The 17,041-nt window shown below is 54.2% G+C and overlaps 2 protein-coding genes across 2 annotated transcripts in view; both read left to right on the top strand.

Moving 5' to 3' along the window:
• The window catches only part of HOXD3 (homeobox D3), a 26,042-nt gene extending 9,001 nt beyond the window's left edge, over window positions 1-17,041 (top strand). The window contains exons 2-4 of the mRNA XM_042822663.1: window positions 12,479-12,562; window positions 15,441-15,992; window positions 16,293-17,041. Coding sequence (XP_042678597.1) covers window positions 15,500-15,992; window positions 16,293-17,041 — 1,242 coding nt within the window. The 5' untranslated portion in view covers window positions 12,479-12,562; window positions 15,441-15,499. The remainder of the gene's footprint in view (window positions 1-12,478; window positions 12,563-15,440; window positions 15,993-16,292) is intronic.
• On the top strand, window positions 1,552-5,977 carry HOXD4 (homeobox D4). The gene is made up of 2 exons (XM_042822664.1): window positions 1,552-2,230; window positions 2,529-5,977. The coding sequence occupies exons 1-2, from the start codon at window positions 1,822-1,824 to the stop codon at window positions 2,831-2,833; spliced, it is 714 nt and encodes a 237-aa protein (XP_042678598.1). The 5' UTR covers window positions 1,552-1,821; the 3' UTR covers window positions 2,834-5,977.

Raw genomic sequence — 17,041 nt, 5'->3', positions numbered from 1 at the left:
TTTTCCTTTTTTTTTTTTTTTTTTTTTTTTTTTTTTTTTTTTCCCTCGAGTGGGAAAATTCTGACTAGATAAAATGCCTTCAGATTCGTATCAGGACAAATAGGTGTACGCTTTATTTCCTGTAAGGTTTTAACTAGTAACATTCTAAATAGCGATTTTTTACTGGGAATGTCCGTTTTCTGTAGCAAGGTCGAAAACGGCGAGCACTAAAGCCGTCAGCAGGTCTTGTGAGGATGTGTTAGCTGAAATTCGTCACCATCAGTTGGTGCAGAGTCGTAAAGCTTCATTTCGTCAATAATAACAGCCGTGAATCCTTCCCGTATTCCCACCTTCCTACAAAGCCGTGTTTGTGAGCTCGGTCCCCACCGAGTAGTTGGCATTCCTCAGAAGACAGTAAGGAGTAAGGATTGCAGGGAGCTGCTGTAGGGTAGGTGAAAACAGAACGTTATTACGTTGTCTATATATACCCTGTAGAACCGAATTTGTGTGATATTCATATAGTCACAGATTCGATTCTAGGGGAATATATGGTCGATGCAAAAACTTCACCTTTCTGCAGACGGCCAGGGGTTTGGGCACTGACGGAACCAAAAGACGTGTGCGTGTTGAACACGGAGAAATCCCCAAAGTTTTGCCGCCTTTCTCCCATTTAAGCAGATTTTAGAACGTCTCTGAGAATTCCCCTGGTCGTTCAGCCCTACCTCCCGCTGGCAGACTGTGGATTTAAACGAGTAATCTCAGGAGATCTAAAAAATATTGCGGGGGAAAAAAAAAAAAAAAAAAAAAAAAAAAAAAAAAAAAAAAAAGGAAAGAAAAAAAGAAAAAAAAAAGTCTGCCAATCAGTGAGCGAACCTTTAACAAAAGCCCCATAAATTAGCCCGATGTGCTGGGCGCTGCCAGAATTTCTCTGTCGTGTGTCCAAATCTCACCCAAATATTTACGACAGCGGCGAAAGCAGCGCTCGACTCACTGGGACGTATTTCCTTGCGCTCCAGGAAGGATGTTGATGAGCGAGGATTGAATTTCTCTCTTTAAACCCGTGATGTTTGTAACCCAATTAGAAGCCGTCTCAGTGCAATTGGCTGAACTTTGGTGGCCGAAAGTGGACAGTTTCTCGTTATCTGGATGCTTTCGTACGCACACGCACAGATTTTGTATGTGAGTGTGCGAGCGAGCGTGTGTGCCCACGTGTGCACACGTATGTGTTGAGGTCGAAAAGTGAATGAGAAGTTACTGATTGCCTAATTTTATTCAGCAGAACGAAATTCTGGTAACTTTTGGATGACCTCTGCGAGACAAAGACAGGACAGGTCTATTGTACATCATATTGCCCTCTTCTTTGATGTCTTTTCTTTTCTTCGCCTCCTTATCTGTTCCCTCCCTTCAAGTCCCGCTCCGACTCCTCTCTCCGCATCTCTCTCGAGGTTTTATTCGTACCGGAGCCCGGCGGCCATCCCGCCCGGCGGATGGGGCGGGGGGGGGAGCGGGGGGGAGATGAGGGCTCTGCTCAGACAAAGGCTGCCCGCACCTGGGGGCAGGGAGGCGGCCGCACGCGGGGAATGGCCCCAAAACTCCGGGATCGGCCCCGGAGGGCGAACCCCGGCGCGGAGGGGTCACTCAGCTCCGCGTATATTATTTAGTTAAATTCGTGGAAATTCTGAGGCGCACACAAATCCGGTGATCGGCTCCCCGCCTCCCCATTGGCCGGGCCGGTCACATGCACGCCTAACTTTATTCAGTTGACAGCAAGTAGGAGGGCTCTATGGAAGGAGAAAAAAAGACAACACGAGAAAAATTAGTATTTTCTACCTTCCGAAATTAATGGCCATGAGTTCGTATATGGTGAACTCTAAGTATGTGGATCCCAAATTTCCTCCTTGCGAGGAATATTTGCAGAGCAGCTACCTAGGCGAACAGGGGGCCGAGTATTACGGGGCCTCGCAGGGCTCCGATTTCCAGCACCAGGGGCTCTACCCACGGTCAAACTACAGCGAGCAGCCCTTTGGCTGCGCCGGTGCCCAGGGCTCCACCGTGCAGCCGCGGGGTCACGGACAGGAGCAGTCCGCCCCTCCGAGCCACTTCCCCGGCCAAGCCGAGCATTGTCCTCCGCCTCCAATGTCCAACTCCCGAGCCTGCGGCCAGCAGCCAGCCCTCAAAGCCCCCCACGGGTCAGCAGTTAAGCAGCCAGCAGTAGTTTATCCCTGGATGAAGAAAGTCCATGTTAACTCGGGTAAGGATCCTCTTCTTACTTTGCTCTTCTACCCCGCTCCCGCGTGTGTCCTCAGGGATGCTCGCTCGAGCCCTGGCGAGGCTTTAAGGCGAGGCGGCCAATTACACTCGTCATAAATTTTTATTGCCGAGGAAATAGGCCGTCGGCGTGCGGGGCTCTTCCGCGCAGGAGCCGCGGTAGCAGCCGGCCCCGCGGAACGGCCGCGCCGGGCACCGCCGGAGCGCCGCTGGGGCCGCGTGGGAAGGCGAGGCGGAAAGTCCCCCTTCGGTCTGTAAAGTTCTCCGTGTTTCTTTCCCAGTGAACCCCAATTACAGCGGAGGGGAACCTAAGCGCTCCCGAACAGCTTACACCAGGCAGCAAGTCCTAGAACTGGAAAAAGAATTTCATTTTAACAGGTACCTGACTCGGCGCCGCCGTATCGAGATAGCGCACACTTTGTGTCTCTCTGAGCGCCAGATCAAGATCTGGTTTCAGAACAGAAGAATGAAGTGGAAAAAAGACCACAAACTGCCCAACACTAAGGGCAGGTCTTCCTCCTCCGGTTCTAACCCCCACTTACAGACTGTTCCCAAGGACCATCAGACTGACTTGACAACTTTATAGAAGAGGTGACATTTTCCATTTCATCCTTCGATTCTGACCAGTACTGTACATAAGTGACACTATCCAAGCAGAACCTGCGTGTAGCAGCCAAGGAGTCGAGAAACTGCCATCTTTCCATAAGGTACTGTGGTACAAAGGAGACTAAATGACGCTACTTCGGACTTTTATTTTATTTGCCTCTCGCTAGCACAGAAAGAAAGAAAGAAAAAAAAGCATCATACAGGCAGTAGGAATTGGGAAAATATTAAACGAGACCTTCTGTCCATAAAAAGTAATAAATCATTGAAAATGAAACTGTCCCGTGTTTCAGTATTGGATTTGAAAGTGAAGGTTCGATGCTTTATTCTGGAATTTTTGCTTTTAATTGTCTTTTTATCCCAGGCAGCGAGTGCGATGCTTTTGGGGCAAGTTGAGGACAAGAAATTTATGGCATAGTCCTTTTTTGAACACAAAGACTCGCGATTGTGAACTTTTTTTGTGCTGCTTTACCTTTCTTGGTGTGATGAAAATTACTCGCTCATTTCCATAATTTTCAGAAGCTGTGCATAGGAATTAAGTGAAAACGGGTTATTTTGTGTCCTGATGGTGTTAGCGTATTTATTTATTTGTTACGTAGAAGAGTGAAGATAAAAAAAAAAAAAGAAAAAAAGAAAAAAAGTCAAACCAAAAAATGGGAAAAAGGGCTGAAATGCAGCATCTCTACTTCCCAGTCTCACGAGCCCACGTATGATGTTTACTTGTCTTGAACGTACACAACTTTCTGGTCCCATTTTATGCATTTCTTCCTTTGTGGAGAAGCGTCCCTGCTCCTTACCGTGTGCCACCGGGACTAACGGGCTCGAAATCTCTTCCCAAAGTCTGCCCTGCTCGGCGCTGTACTTTTAACCAGCAATACGTCATTTAAAAGGCAAAAATAAACCACAAAGAAAACCCCGGAGTGAAAAATCAATGTGATTTCTGGGATGGATCAGAGCTCAAAGCTACATGCCTTATTTCTGGCTGGTTTTAGATTTATTTTCTGCCCAACAGAAGGACGGGCTGTATGGGTTGCTGGTTCGGTTTTGTGCTTTGTTTATTGAGATTTTTTTTTTTTTTTTTTTTTTTTTTTTTTAAAATTTTGGTCTACGTTACGTTTGTTGGGTAGGTTTGGTTCGGGTTCTTTTCACATGGGCGGTGATTGTTCTTAAGCAACCCTTGACACATGGCTGAAACTGTTGGAAATCTCAGCAAGTTATCGAGGGAAGGAGGGGAGGTTTGCACGGGAGCAGAGCTGCTCTTAAACCACGTATTTGACTATGGCTGCTGCTCGTATCGTGCCAAAGTTGCAGTGAGCTGAGCCTGCGTTTTGAGTCCCAACCCAGCCAAACCTGCCCCTTTACACCCTGCTCGTGCTATCTAAGCTCAGCCCTTATCTCCCTTCCCCGAGGGCAGCCTGGGAGAGGGACCATCGCATGGAGATTTTAACTAGATGATCGCATTATTAAAGGGAGAACGGAAAAGAAGGAAAGCCGGAGCAAGTGCTGAAGCTGCACTTCCGTAAAGGGAGGTTGAAACATCGGTGTAAGTTAAAGTGCTCGTGTCTGGGCTGAGTGCTTCCCACCGAGGACTCGCTGCTTCCCCAGCTCACTCGGGAAAACACTGCAAAAACGGGCATGAATAAATTCGAAAATAAAGGGCGAGCTTTTCAAAACGAGGGCATTCGGCGGGATTAACTATGGGCAGCGGTTAATTTCTGCCCTTTTCTCATCCCTAGTAGTCCGCACAGTGTCTTGTAAGACTTGCTCTTTTGTTTTAGAGCCCGGAGAAAACTCTTTGTTCCTCCTCGGGGTTAGCCCAGTTCTCAGACTTGCACATGGCAATACTTGAATATCTCCACGTCGTGATATTAAAGATGGATATTCCCGCATTATTCGCATCATTGTTTCTACGACAAAAAGCGCGGAGTTCATACATAGTAAAGACGTCTTTTTTTCTGACGCCTTCACGTTGAGAAGCTGAAAAGGTATTTTACTGAAGTTCGGCTAAATTGCAGGAACAGGTTCACCCAGAGGACAAATTTTCTATTCGATTAGTTGTATTTCAGCCGGGAAGAGTGACCTCTAAACCCTTAACCTTTTGGACCCAAACTGCTCTTCCCTTTCTCTGCCATGGAGAGCAGATCGCAGCGGCGCTTGGGGAGGGAATTCCTCAGGCAAGTTTTCAAGTTTTGTTCCATCCAATTCCTGCGTTTCGTCTCCGGAGCTGACCGAAGCCCTCCCTTCTCTCTTCATGCGAACCTAGGATAAAGGGGGAGGAAAAAAGAAGAAGAAGAAGAAGAAAAGAAAGCAAGAAATAAACAACCCTCTCTCTGGCTGCTCCCCTTGAAAATACCCCTCCCGGCCCCCCGCTGCCCTCGCTCGAAGTCTGTGACAAGTTGGCTCGGAGCTGGGAGACCGCGGTACTCTGGGGGGAGATACCAAGTTTGGCCTCTGTGGTGCCAGGCCGGAAAATAATGTCCCGGGATAAGCAGACCTCGCTTTGTGCTCCTTATCGTGAGAGATCGCTCCCCAAGTTAAAGGGCCAAATTCTGCTCCCAGCTTTCCTTCCCCCGCCCACTACAGTCAAACAAGGATGTAGCTGCGAGCAGAATTTGGCTCATTGCCTTTTGAAATGTTAATATCTCCGGGACGAGTGTTGGCTTCAGCAGGCGCGGCTCCCATAGCCCTCTGCACGTCCTTTTGAGCGAGGCCGGGGCACCGCAAGTTTACAGAGTTGTCATTGCTCTGTAAGCCCCGGGAATATGGGAGCTGGGGGCAGAAAGCACCAACGCAAATAAATGGATTCCAGCTGCCAATGCTCCGAAGGGTCAGGAATGCGGGCAATAACGACCAGGAGCACCCACTGGCCATTATCTCCCGTGGAGAAGGAACCCGAGATTTATTTTTTATGATTTTTAACCTTCTTCCAGGGTCTTTTTATGCGGGAGAGGGAACCCCTTATTTTCATCATGGATGAAACATGGTGTACCGAAGCCTTTGTTAAATGCTCGCGTTGCCCAGCAATACTCTGGTCTCTGTTAAAGTGTGATGTTTTACAGACTTTACAAATGTTTTGCTGCCGTTGATTAAAGCGTTATTTATACTAATTGTCGCCTGTAATTTTGATGTAAGCCCTCCATATACATTTTAAATAATAAAAGGTGTAGAGAAATAGATTCTGTTTTGTACCTTGTACCAGCAGTCCCTACGAGGCGGGTCCGTGCAAAGAGCCTGTCCCTCCCTTCATTACCATGCTAAGAGATGAGTGACTCCACATTGCATCCGTCCAAATGTCCCTTTGAACAGGTTTGCCGATGGCCCCGCCATCGTGGTGTGACTCCAGGCCAAGCTGGAGCCTGTATTTACATTGAGGCTGCAGTTAAAAGCGCCTGCCACCCATTTGCTGCTGCTTTGCATTTAACAAGCCCTCCTAGAACGACTGCCGGGTATGTGCGTGTGTGGTGGGAGCGGGAGCCCCACCTGAAGCCACCTCTGTCCCCACACAGACGCGTGGCTCCGGGAAGCGCGACGTCAAGGTGAAAATACGGCGCAACGCCAAGCTGAAAATACAGCGCAGTGAGCGGCTTTCAGTTTCACTCGTTGGCCTGACACGAGCGAAAGATCACACAGAAACACAGGCTCGGAGAGTTTAGACTGCCCCGTGCACCCAGGGCAGACACCATTATATTCCAACCCCGCATAAGCACCTCAGCCAACGCCGCATCCCCTGGGCTGGTGCCAGGAGGGCTGCCAGGGAGGACTCGGCCCCTCGGAGCGCGGTCAGGGCACGGGGCCAAAGAGCCGCATCCCGAGTAGAGGGGCGAGAAGCACTGCGCGGCCCGCGTGCGCCCTCGGGGCAGCGGGAGCCGCGCATCCACAGCCCCGCGTTAAGCGCCGAGACCCATTCAGCGATTATACTTTCTCTCTGCTGTTTAATGGCTCCTCCTGTTACCCCGATACATCAATACGGCTCTGCGTGCTGTATGGCCGCTAGTCGTTAAGGTAAGAATGGAGAGGCGAGGCGCAGTCCGTAGCACACCCCGCGCACTGTACAGTACAGTAAATAGGGACCTCTCCACGCGGAGCCGCTCCGCTGCCAACGGCCATGTTGGTCGGCCCTTTCCCCTGATTTCTTCCTTCCCCCCCTCCCCCCTTCTTCTTCTTTTTTTTTTTTTTTTTTTTTTTTCCTCTTTTTTTTCTTTTGCAAGCCCAGAGACCAAAATAATCGTGCTAGGAACAGTCATAACAGGCAGAATTTCAAAGTGCGAGGAAGATGATAAGAATAGATTTCTACAAGTCCTGACCACGTGATTCTCGAAATAATTAATTCAGCACGTCCCTTAAGAAACACGGAGTCGTCATTAATCTGCCAAGCAAAGGACTCTATCAGACTTGAAAACTGAAGAGATCCCAAGAATATAATATACAAAGGGCGCAGCCCCTCTCTCCGCACACCTAGCTCCGTGCAAGCTGCCGAAAAAAAAACAGCCGCCCGGTACGTAAAGGTTTTTTGCTTTTATTCCTTCTTATTTCAGCCTTAATGAACTTAGCTGTCAAACCCGTGACAAATAGGGCACGCCGCTTCCTGCTCGCAGCCCGGCCGCGGCCGGCAGCCGGAGCGGGTGACCTTTGGTTCCCAGGGAGCGGGGACGCGGGGCGCGGAGCGGCGGAGGAGAGGCTGCCGGTGGGCGCGGAGAGGTGCGGAGAGGCGCGGGGCGGAACAACGCGGCTGTCAGGGCATCTGCTTCCCGCTGCCGGCGCCGCCGAGAGGCCCTCAATTTCTTTTCAAGAGGGGTCGTAAATCGTGCCGCGCCTCGTGTGACGGCGGGGCTACCGCGGGCGCGCAGGGCCGCCCCGCTCCGCCCGCAGCGCCGCTGCTGCCCGGCCGCGCTCCGTGCCGGCCCCGCGGGGAGGGAACCGCGCACCCTGCCCCGCAGCGCCTCTCGTCCCCGATCGATAGGGGAAAATTGGAGGAGGGGGGGGATGTTGTGCTGATAGGAAGGCACCCTCCGCGAACTCCGTGAAATACGGACCGCGAGGCTGAGGCTTCTCTCTTAAATCCCGGAGTCAGCTGGAAACGCTTTCTGCAAACAGGATATTCTTTATTGTCCTTGCTGGAGTAATTTCTAAAAAAATCCGAGATTGCAGATTTTTATTACTTCCGTTTCGGTGGCAGGACAGAGACAAAGTTTCCTATGTTATGAATTATACATTCAAACAATAACACATTAATTCAATTATTCAAAGATGACAAATGTTTATGTGCTTTGGTAGTGACTAAGGAACAGATTCGCTACTTCACCGCGAGTCCCACGTTTTTATCAATGAAGTTTTATATTATCCCGTTGGCCCGGGAAGGAAACCCAACTCCTCCAAGAGGCGCAGTAAAATGGACCCGAACATAAATCGCGGCCCCTTCGTAAGAGCGTTTATTCCCGCATATAGCCCGGGCTATTTTATCAGTTTGACAATTGCCGGAGTTGTTGTTATAAATCATCATAAGTAATTCCTGAAAGGGTGCGAGGCTGCTGGGGGGCGGGCGGAGACTGTAAATCTTTCTGTTTTATTGCTCTATGAACATATGCTCCGATTGAAGAACTCTTAGATCCTTTACTGGAGACAAATTCGCGCAAAGCCGGAGTCCTACCGGCGCGAAGGATTTACATTTCCTTAGGAGCTTTGCGGTCCCCCTGCGATGCCTTCGTTCTGGTGGCGGTGCCGAGGTGCATCCACCTCCCCGCCGGCCTCCGTGTGTAGTTTCAACGGCCCCTTTCGGAGCCTCCGAGCGGCCGCCCCAATGCTGCAGGACTTCCTCGGGGGCGCCGGACCTAGGGCCCCCGCAGCCCCGCACCGAACCCCGCAGTCTTTCGGCCCCGCATACACAGCGCGGGGTGCGGGGCTGCGGGGGCACACTAGCCGGTCTCCGCGACGCGCACAGACGCCGAAATAGATGGCAGACGGAAAGGATATAAAGAACCATTACCTCTTACTCAGGGCGAGATTTAAGTGCGTCGTTTCGAAGAAATATAGGATTATAAATCCGAAGCCGTACACAATAATTTACACAGAACTTACGCTTCCATCACCGGACTCCAATCTTTTTATAACTGGTTTGCAAAGTCAGGAAAAGCAATGTAATTTAGATAAATGTTACAGTGCACTTACGGTCGGTATCGTAGGGCAATACGTTACTGTCACATCCCCGTGCTTTGGATGGTAATGAAATCATAGCAGATGTTAGATTAGGGCTGGTGTATTTATAGCTACAGATACGTTAGAAAATCAAAGAGAGAACCCAATAAATGTGTTTTTTTTTTTTTTTTCGCTGAGCTGAAATTGCTGGCGAGGTCTATGGGCACACATGACGGATACATATCGGGTTCGCTCTGCTCTCAGCTTGTGCAGGGAGCAGGGAGGCAGGCTTAAGGCACAATGTCATGAGTTCTTGCTTTTTGTTTTTTTCCCCAACGCTTCTGTAGCCTCCAGCCAGGGCCAGTCCCTGCCGCCCGCCTGCTCCCAGGACGGATAAGGAGAAAACAAAAATCCGCGCTCTCCATTCCGCCCGGCGCACGGCCGCCGGAGCAGCGCGGGTCTCGGCCGGTCCCAAACCTCTCCTCTCCCTCCGCCGACAATTTCTGCGCCCTAGGAACATCCCGCGGAATTCGCCTTTTTCCCGGCGCTCGGGCGGGCGCGTAAGTGCGGAGCGGTGCGGAGAGGCGCGGAGCCCCGGGCCGGGAGCGGGGCGCGGGGGGGGGGCCCGGCTGGGAGCTGCTGTGCCTCGGCCCGGAGAGCTGCTCCAGGCATCACGTGGGCAAACACGGCTGTATTGGAAGGCAGTGCCCATATTTCTGGTTATAAAGGGTTTTCTCCTGCTCGTCCCCAAAATTCATCAATGGCCTCACGATTTAAAAACAAAACAAAACGAGAGGCGGCCAATTGCTGCCTTTGATTCCGGGAGGCTGATGGCTGAAGGGCCGTGTGTTGATTTTTTTTTTTTTAACCCCACCAAATTCCGATTTCCACTCGCTCTCTTTTATTGGTAGCTGAGCCCGTGCTTGTTCTCATTCTATCGGGAATTCTGGTGTGGAAATGTCTGTAAAACCGCAGGATCAGGTTTAGGACAGTGCTGTCTGCAGACAAAGGGGGAAGGATGTATTCTAAGAACTGCGAGAGAGCAGATCCTGAAAAGTGAGGAGCCCAGATTATGATAAATTGGCACACAGGTAAGGAACTGCATGGTAAAACGGGACCTTTACCCACAGGGACTGCATTACCGCCTTTATTCGGAGATCGCCCGATATTTGTTTGTAATCTGCCCATAACGCGTGGAGTAACATCCATCTCCTTGGAGGCTTTAAGCTCTATCTTTTATTATGCCGCTTAAATAAAAGGCGAACTCCTTCCCAAGAGCTGGGAGAAAAGCTTTATCCTTCCCCTATCTCCATTTTTCGGTGGTTTCAGGGAGGGAATTGCAAATAACAAAGAAAAGGGTGAGAGACAACTTTGCTGGATGCTCCCGTTGCAAAGTAAGATGGAGCACCAGGATACTCGTTGCCGTGGCGGGGGAGGGGGGAGGGTGCTGATTCGTAACGTGCGATCTCAAACAGGCTCGTCTGTTAACGCAGCCCCTCCGTTGGGTTTCTGAAATCTTCCTGCCAGGTGCGTTCTCATGCCTTTCCCCCCCACATTTCTGTCTCTCAGTGGCTGCAACCCCCCTTTCCTCCCAGTTGTTTCAGTCTTGCTATTACCTGGCCGCCCGCGCCCCCGGCTTCTGCCGCTGCAGCTCGCGGTGACATTTATCCTCTGGGAAGCCGTCCCGGTGCTTTCGGGAGGTGGGAGCAGCAGGACGGTGCCTGCCTGGGAGTGCCCGAGGGCTGCGGCCGCTCAGAAGCGCTGGGAACGGCCTCAGCTCCCAGCAGCTCAGCTGCCTTCCCCCACCCGGAGCCGGTTTCCCCCGGCCCCGACCCGTGGCCTGAGCGGAGCTCCCAGGCTGTGTTTGAGGGTACTCTGCGCAGAGCCCCGCATCGTATTGGGGTAGGGCTGCGTACGGACAGTGAGGAGAGGAAAGGGAAGAAAGAAGTTGTTTTTTGTTGGCTTTTGTGTGTGTGTGCGTGTGTGTGTGTGTGTGTCTTTCTGCTGCGCGTTCCTCTGCTCGATGAGAAGTTAAAGGCAGCGAACATTTTTCTTAGCTGTATGCCTCCGAGCTGCTGGCCTGCCAAGTTAGTCAGCTGAATCCAATTACTGCGAGCAGCATTTCATTTGGCTCGATGGAAGCACTCACTTACAACTTCACCTAAAATTTCAATAATACCGATATTGGGCCCACGCCTGAATAATCGTAAAGATTTCCCCTTCGGAGCTCCGGCAACTCTGCAGCGGCTGCGGGAGAGCAGCACCCGGTTCCCTCTGCTCTGCAGAGCGCTGGGGCTCTGCAGGGTGCGGGGTTGGCGGCCCCTGGCCGAGGAACGCGCATCCAGAGCGGCTTCTGAGGCTGCTTCGGAAAAGGAAGAGAAGTCGATAATTAATTAGTCACAAAATGAAAACTTACCGTGCTCATCACCAGCGGGCTCGCTGTGTGCTCTCTGCGCAGCCCCACTTACGCGCTCCTCGCGCAGGCCGCAAAGTGCTATTTCTAATGAACTCTGCTTAAAAAAATAAAGCACTTAAAGTTGACGTACGCCCACGTGCATATATTATATAAGACGTTCCCGGGACAGGCCCAGGCCAAGAACCTGAGAGAGCACCGTGTGTAATCGTGAAGCTCCACTTCCCCAACTCCGGTTTGCCAGCATAAATTAAGGTGATTCGAAGGGGTAACGCCGCATCCTACCGGGTTTGGGCTGGGATTGGGGAGACACGGAGGAAAGTTGTAGGGTCTGTTGTGTTGTGAGCTATTGGAGGCGCTTCCGTTGGTTGTTCATTAAGGGGTGAGTTATTGCTATCCGAGCCAAAGGTCATTTCAAAGGCTTATGGCTGCGAGATATCGTCTTTATAATGACCCGGGCTTCTTTGTGGGGGATTTCTGGCACTCTGAAGTTCTTAAAGTCCCGACTCGACACCTTACACAACCAGAAGCAAAATGTATCTTTCGAGCAACAAACGTTTGCGGCGTGTTTTCAGCGTTGGGGTTTCTTCGCTTCTCTGTCTCTGTCTCGGCCGGTGGATGGGGAGCGAGGGGCAGAGGGAAGGACTCGCGGTAGTTCTGCTCTCGCGGAGCTCCCCTGGGCGCCTCGGGGAGCGGCGGGAGCCTTGGCTCGGGGCCTCTCCCCTCCCGTCCCAGTCCCTGTCCCCTCCCGGTCCCGGTCCCATCCCAGCGCTGCCCGAACCGGGCCGAGTTCCCCCGCTCCCTTCTTCCTTGCCGCGGTGGAGGCGGTGGAAGTCCGAGGGTATTTCGCTTTTTTTTTTTTTTTTTTTTTTTTTTTTTTTTTTTCTTTTTTGCTCCCCGCCTCTCTCAAAGCGTTATTAATAAATGAAGAGAAGCGTCTGCCCTTTGTCTGGTAAAAGATCTGACGTGGACTTAGAGACGCGGTGAGGGGCTGCGGACGAGACGTGCGTTTATTAACAAAGTCCTAAGGAAGAAAGTCCAAAACAAAACAGCTTCCGCTGAGAGTTCTCACTTCTGTTGCAGGTCCGCGCCCAAGGATTATCCAAAGGAACCTGAAGATCCTACACACACAGTTAAAGTCAAAATTCAAGAAAAAACAAAAGTGTGGTGAGTTCTCTAAATTTCCTTTTCCATCCGTCTCCCACTCCCCCGCCGCGGCAGCCCCTCGGTAGGAGCGAGGCTGCGGGGAACGGGCGGCCCGTGCCGCAGCCGCTGCTCCGCAGGCCAAAGCTATGGCAGCATCGGGCAGGCCCCACCGCAAGCAGGATGGGCGAGCCGAGCCCGGCCAGGGAAGCGGGGGGCGCCCCGGGGACGGGGAGTCCGTGCCCGCTCTCTGAGGCCGCAGTGCCCTGCCCGCGGTCCCACTCAGCAGGTGCCCCGGCCCGGCTCAGCACAGCCCCGACTCTGTCCGAACGGCCCCGCGCCCCGTCCCGTTCCGTCCCGCAGCCGTCCCCGGGGCTCCTGCCCGCGGGCCGGGCCGCTGCCGGCTCGGGCGCGTCCCTTATATACGGGGCTCCCTCCGGGCCGGCGGCCGGGAAATGTGCCGAGTGGGGAATTCTTTAGCCGGGCTCCCTCCTACGCGCAGGCTGCTTTGCACTTCTGAAAGTGCTGGGGCTTGGGAAGTGTTTTCCTTTTCATTCCTGGCCGGAGCGTTTACTGCCACAGCACTCGCAGTCATAAATTTTGCTACAAACCACAATGACAGGTGCATTGATATGCACCCTGAGAGCTCCGGCTGCTTTAATAACCGCTCCGCTGGCCGCTCTCACCGCCTTTTATTTATTCCGTATCATATGAGATATTGATCCTAAGCGGAATTAAGTGCGGGGGAAGTTTTAGTAGGGAACTGCTTAATATGGGAGCGCTGGCACCACGGCTCCGGCCGCGCACACGCGTGGGGTGGGCGCGCGTCCTCGCGCGGGGCTCGGCGGGCGCGCAGCGGGGGACGGGAGCCCCGAAGACGCTGGAACCGGCGCTGGGACAAAGAGCCCCATTATGGTGCGCCGTGCCCGGCGGTTGAGATGAGGTTAACCTTTGTGGGTAGGAGGAAGGGAAATGCGAGGCACAGCCGTGGATACTCCGCGGCTCCCTACCCTCCGAGCCCACCTCCCACGGCTCGGCCTCACCATTTGGATGTCACTTTTTTCCTCGAGGCTGTTTCTGGCCGAACCAAGTGTCGGGCCCTCGCTTTGGTGTCGGCTACAAAAACATCACCCTGGGCCCTGCACTCGTGGAAAATCAAAACCTGGAAGGTCTCCCTCTTCCTCCTTCTCTCCCTCTCTCTCTTTTTAAGATCTAAAGATGAGCCACCGAACAGTTGAGCATTGTCCATGTGATTTATGGCCCATAGCCTCCTTTGTAGGTTCAAGCAGAGTTCACAAGCAGTTGGTATTTCAGAAAAGAAATAAGGCTTTTAACAGCTTAACAGCAATATTCTTTCTTAAGATTCTGCCCATCCTTATGGGAGCTCTATTTTTCGAGGCACATGAAAGCATACACTTAAGGCAGCACCGTGCTACCGGGAGTCCTCAGTCCTCAGCTCCCTAAAACATAGATGCTGGAAGGGAGAAACGGGCGACGGAGTTATTTTGCACAAAAATACTTGCGAGACCCGTCAAGATCATCACAGTTTATTAGAAATCATCTGAATTGCCACCCCTTGTTTCCTTAGATGCTCTTTCACCAACATTCTCCAGGAGAGGAAAAAGGCTCTTTCCCCATCCCTCCCGGCCCCCCGATAATCCCAGGCTTTGTTTGGGAAGAGCGGGGTGGCGGCGGGCCGGCCGGGCTGCAGTCCTCCCGTATGGCCGTGACCGGCGTGGAATTTTAGGAAGGTTCATCGTCAGGATGGTGGTACCAATTGCCAAGGGGGAAAGAGAGGTGCTATTGCGGTGCTGCATGAGTATGGGCAGGAAAAATGATAATTATCAGACATTGCTCTAATTTTTCAAGCTACTTTTCTCTGGTGTGTTAATAGGCTCAAACCCTGTAGAAATACAACAAACTCCTAAGACACACTGAGTTACTATGCAGTCAGCCGAAGTGTCTTAGTCCTTAAAATTACTGAAAATGTTAGAGAAGAATCCAACCCAATGAGAAAAACACAGCGAAAAATTAAGAAAAATTAAGAATTAAGAAATTTTTTGCCGTAACAAAATGGTGGGCGAGTTTCTGTCTTGCAATAAAAGAGCAGAAGTCCCGCGTTGCAGCCGGGGGAAAAGTGTCACCCTGTCCCAAATGCTCCAACAGCCCTACGCGGGGGGTTCGCTCCGTGCATTTTCAGCCCGAACAGCCCGATCGGGGGGCGGGGAGAGGACCGGGGAGAGTTCGCAGGCCCTTAAAAGAGGTCCCCAGCGTCTATAGTGAAAACCATCCCCTAAAAATAATCCTCAGTGTCTCGGGTTCTTTCTGCTGAGGACGAATGAAAGGGACGAGAAACGTCGGGTGAAGGATTTTAATTCATCACGGCATTAAAATAGGGGAGCTGACCTGCGACATCCTTTATGGTGCAAAGAGAAGTTAGTGAATGGCGTCGGTTATCCTTTAACTCCGGAGGAATCCGGGCAAGAAGGAAGGCCGGGTTTACAAAGGGGACGGGGTTTGTCTGCCTTTGCCCGGCTGCAGCGCGGCTCCATCCATCATGTCAGCCCCGCGCGGCCATGCGCACGCGTGGCGCCAGGCGGCCGTGGGGTTCCTGCCGGTGCGGGCCCGGGGGTCTCCGGAGACGGCACCCACCCGCCGCCGGGCCCCGAGCGTGGTCTGTCCCCAGAGGCCTCGAGAAAGTGACCTCTGGACCCCGTCATGTGTGCCTGCTCCTCCACAGCGCCATCGTTCTCGGGTGGCTCCTTCCCCGGTGTCCCCCGCTCCTTCCCCGACGCTCCTTACTCCACCCCCAGTGTCCCTTCTCTCTCCCCGGTGTCCCTCACGGCCCCTCGCGGCCCCGCACTGAAGCTGTCTCTTGTGTCCCCGCTGTCCCCCTCCCCAGGTGGCTCCCGCGGCGGCGAGTGGCCCGGGCCGACGACGTGAGGCGCAGGGCGGCAGTCAATGATCTTTGAGCAGGGGCCGCGGGCCTTGGCGATCGCAGAGAGCAAGATGCAGAAAACCGCCTACTACGACAACGCGGGGCTCTTCGGGGGCTACACGTACGGCAAAGCCGATGCCTACCCCTACGGCGCGGCCCAGCAGCCCTACGGTGCGGCCGGCCTGGACGGCGAGTACCCCGGCTCCGCCTGCTCCGTGCAAAGCTCCGCGCCCGGCCGCGGCCCGGCCCCCAAGGGCCCCGAGCTGGGCGGCAGCTGCATGCGAACGGCCGGGGGCGGCCCCGGGGGCAGCCAGCCCCCCGGCATCGGCGAGCAGCAGCCCCCGGCTCTGCCGCCGTCCTCCCCGCCCAATCCCTCCAGCGCGCCCCCCCCGAAAAAAGCCAAGGGGGGGCCCAACGCCTCCGGCTCGGCCTCCGCCACCCTCAGCAAGCAGATATTTCCTTGGATGAAGGAGTCCCGGCAGAACTCCAAGCAGAAAACCACCTGCCCCCCCTCAGGTAGCCTCCGCCCCGTGGCCCGATGCCCTTCCCACGGCCTTCTCCCGCATCCCAGGTCCCCCAGCCCGGCTGCAGGGGGCAGCCCGGGGAATCCCGTCCCGTCTTCTCGGGCGCGGCCCCGACGGAGCCTTCACAGGCCGAGGGCCCCGAAGGAGGCGGCGAAGGAAGGGAAGGGTGCGGGGGGGGGAGAGGTGTGGGCGGCCGTCCCCGGTCCCAGGCGGAGCGGGAGGGGCGGAGGGCTCCCGGGGACCCCGGGGGCTTTCGTGGGGGACCAACGGCTCTCCGTGCCTCTTCCCGCAGGAGAGAGCTGCGAGGACAAGAGCCCCCCCGGGCCGGCCTCCAAGCGGGTGCGCACCGCCTACACCAGCGCGCAGCTGGTGGAGCTGGAGAAGGAGTTCCACTTCAACCGCTACCTCTGCCGGCCGCGCCGCGTGGAGATGGCCAATCTGCTGAACCTGACCGAGCGGCAGATCAAGATCTGGTTCCAGAACCGCCGCATGAAGTACAAAAAGGACCAGAAAGCCAAAGGCATCATGCACTCCCCCGCGGGCCAGTCCCCGGAGCGCAGCCCCCCGCTGAGCGGCGCGGCCCACGCCGGCTACTCGGGGCAGCTGCCCGCCGTCGGCGGCCTGGGTTACGACGCGCCGTCGCCCACGCCGTTCGCCAAGGCGCAGCAGAGCATGTACGGGCTGGCCGCCTACACGGCGCCGCTGGGCGGCTGCCTGCCGCAGCAAAAGCGCTACGCGGGCGCGGAGTACGAGCCGCACCCCCTGCAGAGCGGCGGCGGCTTCGGCAACCCCGGCCTCCAGGGCAGTCCCGTCTACGTCGGGGGCAACTTCGTGGACTCGATGCCGGCCTCGGGGCCCGTCTTCAACCTGGGCCACCTGCAGCATCCCTCCTCCGCCAGCGTGGACTACAGCTGCGCTGCGCAGATCCCCGGCGGCCACCACCACGGACCTTGCGACCCCCACCCCACCTACACGGACCTCTCCTCGCACCACGCGTCTCAGGGACGGCTGCAGGAGGCCCCCAAGCTCACGCACCTGTAG

The sequence above is a fragment of the Centrocercus urophasianus genome, unplaced genomic scaffold (assembly GCF_019232065.1).
Source record: "Centrocercus urophasianus isolate 14NV4802_14NV808 unplaced genomic scaffold, USGS_Curo_1.0 seq_20, whole genome shotgun sequence".
Taxonomy (NCBI): Eukaryota; Metazoa; Chordata; class Aves; order Galliformes; family Phasianidae; genus Centrocercus; species Centrocercus urophasianus.
The sequence above is the reverse complement of the archived record's forward strand: the minus strand, read 5'-3'. Positions and strand labels throughout refer to the sequence as shown.

Bases quoted from the DNA above. Each gene is read 5' to 3' on its own strand.
- HOXD4 (XM_042822664.1), top strand. From the start codon at position 1,822: ATGGCCATGAGTTCGTATATGGTGAACTCTAAGTATGTGGATCCCAAA. The intron at 2,231-2,528 runs GTAAGGATCCTC...TTTCTTTCCCAG, and splicing joins GAAAGTCCATGTTAACTCGG to TGAACCCCAATTACAGCGGA.